This window comes from Gadus chalcogrammus, chromosome 8 (genome assembly GCF_026213295.1).
Source record: "Gadus chalcogrammus isolate NIFS_2021 chromosome 8, NIFS_Gcha_1.0, whole genome shotgun sequence".
Classification (NCBI taxonomy): domain Eukaryota; kingdom Metazoa; phylum Chordata; class Actinopteri; order Gadiformes; family Gadidae; genus Gadus; species Gadus chalcogrammus.
The window spans coordinates 25129111-25137485 of record NC_079419.1 but is presented as its reverse complement, the minus strand read 5'-3'; the positions used below and the strand labels follow the sequence as shown (position 1 = coordinate 25137485).

The following is an 8375-nucleotide window of genomic DNA, read 5'->3' as shown; positions in this document are numbered from 1 at the left end:
GTGTGTAGGCTTGTGTGTTTGTGTGTGCGCGTAAGTGTGTGTGCGTGTGCACATGTGTACATGTTTGTGTGTAGGAGTGTGGGTACATGTTTGTGAACGGCTCTATGATCAATTTTATATAACTTAATGACGACCATCCAAAGCTGCTGCTGTTCTCTGTGAGGACATAACACACACTCCTGCCCCCCCACCCACAGTGACCTCAGAAGACCTGGAACCCGGTCCAGTAAACCCGAAGTGAAATCAAAGGGAATCCAAGATCAGAGTTTAATAATTTATTTGCATATGATTATCGTAAAAATACTGAAAGAGAAATGCGCATTTTTGTCTCGTTCTTCCTTTCCTTTAATTGTACAACCCTCATACACCATTTAATTGCACTGGATTGGGTAAATGTCTGTCCTATTAGACACAGAGGTACTTTCAATGTCTTGTTTCTTTATCCCAAACTACGTAATATTCTAAATTTGAAATGCAGTTTTTTATTTTTCATGAGTTTGCTTCGTAACATTAAAACCGTCATGTTGTCTTGAGAGGCGGAACAGTCCGGTTTTACATAATTCTGAGCCCCTAGTTGACAGACATAATACAAATATAGTGAATGCATATTATAAACAACCTGTTCCTTTGGAATCGCGTTGAGAGCTGGCGTGCTTTAAAACAAGGAGGAACATGCCAAGAGGAATGCTGCTCAGTCTACGATTATGACGACATGTAGGGCAGGTCACTATTAAGGTCACGCAGCTGTCCTCATCTGGATATTTAACATCAATACTCCCCATGTCCGCAGTGTGTTGGCCACAGTGACGCACAACACACCAATCCACCGGGAACTAAAGTCCCGGGTCGGGACTCTAGACTTTTTTTTCCTGCAAGGGCAGAATACTCGATTATGTCTTTTATTTATGAATGTGTTGTTTGTCCATGTGTGAAAATTAAAACAAGCATAAAAAAAGATAAGCCCCCCCTACCTTTATAAAAATACTGAATACTGCCTTGCTGTGGTAATAACCTAGCATTCAAAACAATGCATATATGAATAAAATAAGACTTGGAAATGATCGGTATTAAATCCCTTATAGGGAACGGCATCAAAGAAACTGTTAAGGTAAAGAAAAAAAATCTTTACACTTTTTTTTCCCAGGGAAGGCATCCATTTTGTTCCGGTTCAAAGACGTGTTCCGTCTCTTGGTCACTGGACCTGTTTTAAAGCGTATAAGGACTAGGATCATCTGTAGAAGACTTTAGATACTTTTTCTTTTTTACAGAGCACATTTCAAAGTCCTCCAATCGACATGGAAGACGACATTTAAGAGAGTGCAGATGATTAAAAAAATTACTGAGAAAAAAAGAAGGGCTTCACAGCATAGGAAAGGGCAGAGCTTGATCTGGATCAGAGGTCAAGCTCTCTCTCTTGCTCTGTCTCTCGCTCTGTTACAGTGAAGTAACAGTTCTTCAGCTTGGCACTGTTATAACATTCTGTACATTTAGGTCTGCCTTCCGGCCGGTCGTCACCTCCATGGTGACCACACAGGCAGGTCACAGATATGAGACTATATTTCCAACTGGAAAGTCTGAAATAAACGGCGAAAAATAAAACCATGCAAGACATGCAAACATAACCTGAGGAGGAAGAAGGGGGCGCAAGAGAGCTGGCCTTCACTCAACGGACATTTTCACTAATCCACAAGTGTCAAATAATGAACACGTTACTGCAAAGTTTACCTTTGTCGGAAGTCATTTGGTGGACGTTCGCGAATCAGTTCTACGAGGTCGCCTAAAAAAACATTCAAAACGGTTCCTTCCTCTATCGATAAGTTTCTTCCTTTCCGATCCTCATTTTTTCCAGTACTTTTTTTTCTATTTATTTTGTACACACCCAGCTCTTGACGTAAAAGAGTTTCTTGGTATTTTTCAGGTTTCATGTTCTTCTGGAGGCCGCATGGTGGATCCTCAGAGCGTCCTGGCTCCTCCGGCCAGGCGTCTCACACTCTGATGGGGAGCGTCTGGCTCATCTGCTGACGGACGATCTCCTGACTGCCTTCATCTGGACTCTTCCTGTGGTGGCCGGGCAGAGTCCCCCCCACCTGCAACAGGTCCCTGCAAAACACACACAGGGGGTGTCACACACATGGACCACACACACACACACACACACACACACACACACACACACACACACACACACACACACACACACACACACACACACACACACACACACACACACACACACACACACACACACAAACACACACTCTTACACACACACACACACACACACACACACACACACACACACACACACACACACACACACACACACACACACACACACACACACACACACAAACAAACACATATATTTTTAGCTGGAGCAAATTAAACAACACCCACATACCAGTTCCGGGGTAATTTTCCCTAACAAAATGCTATTTTCGCATTAACTAGCTTAAAATAAAAGGGCAAAAAAAACTGAGATCACAAGTAGATAAAAGGGGAAAAATATCTGATTTGACCAGGCGGCAGTCCACGCAATAGCAAGAAATCCTAGTTTTTCAGAATCCACTGAACCCAGGCGCCAAACCTAATTCCTCATTCAGAGGGCTCCTAATGAAAGCAACGGTTGTGTATATCCTCAGCTATCTGGACAGCGTCTGAGTGTCCTCTGTTCCAGGAGCCTGTGTCCTTGTCTTTAAGACTGTCGCACGCTGAATACACTTTAAAGGGATGGTGTGTCATATCCGCCCAGCCTCACACACACACACACACACACACACACACACACACACACACACACACACACACACACACAAACATGACTGCAGGCTCACAATCACTAACACGCACCTTCAGACGAAACACTCTTCATCATGCTATCATGACAATGATGCCCCCCCCCCCCCCCCCCCCCCCCCCCCCCCCCTCTCTCTCTCTCTCTCTCTCTCTCTCTCTCTCTCTCTCTCTCTCTCTCTCTCTCTCTCTCTCTCTCTCTCTCTCTCTCTCTCTCTCTCTCTCTCTCTCTCTCTCTCTCTCTCTCTCTCTCTCTCCATCTCACTTTATCTCCTACCTTCACATATGGAAGTAAATCTGTGCCATCGGATTTTGAAAATAAAAATCCATTGAACACTAAGCACTGAATATTTATGCATTGAAATAACGTATCTGGATTTTTGCCTCTGAATTTAACTCTTTAGATTTTCAGTACATAATTTTCAGCTTTATTTTTCAATGTTAAAAAATTCAGAATGAAATATTAACGGTAAATAATTAAAGAAAAATATCTTCAACGTCCCCAAATTCGAAATGCCAAAGTCAACTGCAAAATTCAATGTATGAAATTCAGCGTTTACATCGGGGGACCCAAGGTAGAGCAATCGAGGAGAGCAAGCGGGTGTTACAAAGAATTCTGCGACCCACCGAAAAGTGTGACACCAGGGGGGCGCTGTTTCACATTTTCTGCAACATGCACGGGTTTGAAGCGTAGACAGGCATGAAGATGTTCACGTGCGGAAACATGCACGAGCCTAAAACGTAACGTTTTAATCGTCATCGATCACTCGGATTGTGGGTATTTCTTTTTGTGACACCGGGCACACGTTAAGTGGCTGGAGCAAAGCGGTTGATATGCCTCTGTGGTGGTATAACAAGAGCGCAACGAGCGCGCAGAGCCAACAATATTCGCACCGAGTGACATGATACAGATATGAGGATGACAAATTAAAAGCAGTTTTCTATCGGGCGCTTCTTCCCGAGGTACGCCGTGCTTCCACTGGAACAACAAGCTGCTGCCGCTTCAGTAGCGCAATTCTGTTGGCACTGCGCTCTCGTTCCACACAGTGGATAGCGGGCCCCAGCTTCACACCAAACGTAGGCAAAGGGACCTCGGATCGGCCCAAATTGGGGCCCTAATACAATTGACTCCAGTCTTTAAAGGGGACCTTTTATGCTTTTTCGACTTTTATGACCTATAAACGTTGTTATAATGATTGATAGTCATGTTTAACCATACTAAAGTCTCAAATAATGATGTAAATGCATTTCGACGTATTTCCTGCTGACAGTCTGGGGTGGCTGTGCAGAGCGCTAAACACTCGGGACAACGTTTGCATTCACTTGTTCACATTTCCGGGAAATCATCTACGTAGAGGCACTCCTGCCACGCCCCCATATGCCTGTTCAAATCTGCCCGCGCGCACGCTTCAAGGAAGGTAACCAATCACAACGGAGTTGGGTTGGCAGGAGGGGGGCGAGGGGGCGGGGAAGGACGAAACCGAGCATTGACAGAGAATGCTGAAAGCGCCGAGATGAGGAAGAGTTTCCCGAAAATCTACATAGTTTTTTGTGTATGGTTAAAAATGATTATCAATCATTATAACAACGTTTATAGGTCATAAAAGTCGAAAAAGCATAATAGGTCCCCTTTAACCCACTAATTACCCTTACGCTGCATGTAAATCCAGCCCAGTCATTGCAATCACACACACACGCTTCACATAGGCTACAGGCATTAGTTCATTGTTTATTTCATACTGCAGTAAACTAAAGACAGGTGTGCATTATAACAAAGAAATAAATAAAACATAAGATCCCCCCCCTTGTTATTAAATTTGGTTATTAAAGGCCCACTATGCAACTTTTTTAGCCAAAATTACATTAAGTATGCAGGTTGAGAGTTATGCTGATGGTTCTGCATCCATTTCTGGGTCGATTGGTGGGTGTGTCATTTTCCCATGTCGCCTCTACAGTGAAAAAGCGCATATGCAACTTGATGTGTTCGGACCGAGCGCACCCGGATGTGACGCGGCGGAAGTATCCTCGAAAATGAAGTCAGATTGTAGTTTCGAAAATGCTTTACGGCACAGACACACACCCAAACATGGCACCGGCTAGATATAAACAGCCAGTTGCGAGGCAATTGTTGCATTCATCATGGATCAATCGACTAATGGTACGGCCACACCAACCTCGTTACACGCGTTGGATAACGCGAGTAACGCGCCTAACCTGACGCTTGATCATTGTGTGTCACAAAAATGGTTCAACGCGCCCAACGCGCCTGTGGCTGCGCTAGAGTCCGAGGTAGGAAACCCAAACGCCGCCGTGTTTGGGTGCATGATAGAGTTTAGATCGGGTTAGATTAAATAATCTCGGATATAAATAACGATCTCATCTCATCGTCATCCGTTTTTCCGGGGTCGGGTCGCGGGGGAGCAGCTCAAGCAGGGGGCTCCAGACTTCCCTTTCCCGGGCCACATTGACCAGCTCTGACGGGGGGATCCCGAGGCATTCCCAGGCCAGTGTTGACATATAATCTCTCCACCTAGTCCTGGGTCTTCCCCGAGGTCTCCTCCCCACTGGACGTGCCTGAAACACCTCCCAATGGAGGCGCCCAGTGGGCATCCTTGCCAGATGCCCGAACCACCTCAGCTGACTCCTTTCTAAGTAAAGGAGCAGCGGCTCTAATCCGAGTTCCTCACGGATGACTGAGCTTCTCACCCTATTGCGAGACGCCAGCCACCCTTCTGAGAAAACTCATCTCGGCCGCTTGTACCCGCAAACTCGTCCTTTCGGCCATCACCCAACCCTCATGACCATAGGTGAGGATAGGAACGAAGATCGACCGGTAGATCGAGGGCTCAGCTCTCTTTTCATAACAACGGTGCGGTAAAGCGAACGCAATACCGCCCCCGCTGCTCCGATTCTCCGGCCAATCTCACGCTCCATAGTACCCTCACGGGCGAACAAGACCCCGAGGTACTTGAACTCCTTCACTTGGGCTAAGGACTCATAAATAACGATAATCGGGTTAAATAACTTCACATGGTGTGTCTCTCAACCATTTTGTTGTGAGCCCTGTAAAAATTGTTTTCTCGACCGTTTTGTTGTGAACCCTGTATGTTTCTAGCTTGCTTGGTTGCAACCAAGTTTCCATTGGTGTTTTGCTGTTCGTCCGTCTCGTCCCCCAGATACAGACTGAATCCCCGAATCCAGGTTCTTGTTTATTTAGATTATTATGTTGGCCAAACCTCTTACACTGATTGTTCTGTTCAACCTAAGATATAACAATTATAATCTAGGATATAAATTCTCCCCGTCAACTATAAAAAATGATGGATTTATGTTTATTGCAATACAAATACACCATTTAAAAAATGTATAACCTTGCCTACACTATATGAACATCTACTTCGGACATGGCTCCACGCATTCGCCGGCTTCTTTGAAAACAAATGCACATGGCTCGCGTAGAAGTGCATGGGGAAGGGTCGTCAACGAGTTGTTACGACAGTGTTGTGAAATATCTACTACGAAGCTGTAGGGGGCGCTGTGTAGAGAAATGTGCGTGCCAAAACCAAGAAAACAACGAAGAAATTCCCGAAGTTGCATAGTGGGCCTTTAAATAGTTTATTTTATTAGCATTTTAGCGACCAATACAATGCTGGTTGGGCGTTTAGTAAGGTCTACCAACGTTGCTTCTCTCTCCATAAAAAGCTATAGTCAGTGTTTAATGACGTTGATTTACTTTGAGCATTTCCTATTATAGGCTACTGAGTAAAATGCTGTTTGGAATTAACGTTTGTATCAAGAAAGAAAGAACCAGCGAGTGACGCTCTGATTCCCGCTCTCCTTGCTTGCCCGCGATCTAGCATCTAGGATCAATTGCTCTTCCTTGGAAAACGTGAAAAACACTGAATTTCATACATATAATGTTTGCAGGTGACTTTGGTATGTTGAATTTGGATTGTGAAATTGAGATACGTTATTTGAATGCATAAATATTCAGTGCATTGAATTCAATTGCTTTATATTTTCGAAATCCGATGGCACAGATTTACTTCCACATTCACATCCCAATGAGGCAATGAATTAATCATTGCCATCTAAACACTCTCTGACAACCTCTAACGCATGCACACACACACCCTATCATTTGCAGGTGTTCGCTTGCAGAAGAACCACACACACTTGGGCACACGCATAAACGTGCATGCACCTACATGCACGCAGAAATACACGCACGCACTCACCCCCCCCGTCCCCTCCGCCCCATAATAGCAGCACTGGGCGCGTCTTCACTGATGCATTAGAAAGCTCATTAGCAAGCTAATTAAACACATTCCTCTCCTTTGGCTCCTCGTCACTCTCCTATTACTCACACTTCCTCACCTCCTCCTCTCCTACATCCGCTCATCTGGATGCTGTCGGTCCTAACATCCAGCATCCAGCATCAAGAGTGGACGGGGGATTAAACCCGGGTCAGCTTCTACATTTCCGAATGCAATTAGCTCTGGTGAGCCCCTGGATCCTGGCAAGGGGATCAGCCTTGGGGTATGCGCGTGTATGTGTGCTTGCCTGTATTTGTGTGAGTGTATGTGTATGTGTGCGTGTGCGTGTGTGTGTGTGTGTGTGTTCGTATCGGTCCTCTGTAATGAAGTGATACTTTGGACCAAGGCTTGGGCGGCAGAGATGCAGTGTGTTTGAATTCTGCTCTTTCTGCCGTCCCTGGCAAATTTGACATTATCGTACACCGGGAATGTGGGGTGCTTGCTAATTTGATGAATTATACATCAGCAAAGAGATGGACCTACATCCTGTAATTCTAATCCAAGGCTTCTGTTGCGAGGTACCAAGAAATTAAGAACAAACATGAGCATAAGGTGGAGGAAAAGGCTTGGATCATTATATATTTTCAAGCATCACATCTAAAGCAGCCAAACAAGTAAACCATCAATCTACCTTTCTCAAAATAGAGTAGGAACAAGACGAGGGCCAAGCCCTATTACAGCAATAGACATCTCAGTTGAACGCATTAAGAAGTTAAAAGCACTGTCAGCGACAGAAAATAGCCTATGAATAGTTGAAATAACTGATGCTAAACATAATACCTTTCGGGCAGACACTGTAGGCCTACTTCAATGTATCTGTTATTGTTGTTCGCTGTCAACAGTTGAACTCAACTGAACTCATACTCAGCAATTGCTAAAAAACACAACAACCAACATGTAAACAGCAGCTGAATCTATGTGCCAATCTATCATTCTTTTGTTGTGTTCTAATTAAGTGCCAAGACATCAATAGAAAACATTGATGCTAGGTCCATCAATCCACCCAACCATCCAACCATCTGTCAGTGAAAGACTAAAGTGCCGTACATAGATATCAAAAACATGCTAAAAAGCAGGAAGAAACAGACCCACTATCACATTTCATCACAATAATAGATAACAATAAGAATCCTCCACAAAACTAGGAAGTGGTGGTAGTTTAGTAGCACATGAATATATACTAAAGTTGATTAAATAGTGGTAGTTGGAGTAGCAGTAGTAGTAGCAATAGCTGAATTGGTCATAGTAATAGTAGTAGTAGTAGCA

The 8375-nt window shown here is 44.4% G+C and overlaps 1 protein-coding gene across 1 annotated transcript in view; it reads right to left on the bottom strand.

Annotated features, from left to right (window-relative positions):
* Nucleotides 1-267: 267 nt before the first annotated feature.
* The window catches only part of ephb3a (eph receptor B3a), a 66866-nt gene continuing 58758 nt past the window's right edge, over nt 268-8375 (bottom strand). The window contains exon 15 of the mRNA XM_056596305.1: nt 268-2100. Within this exon, the coding sequence (XP_056452280.1) occupies nt 1986-2100 (115 nt within the window). The 3' untranslated portion in view covers nt 268-1985. The remainder of the gene's footprint in view (nt 2101-8375) is intronic.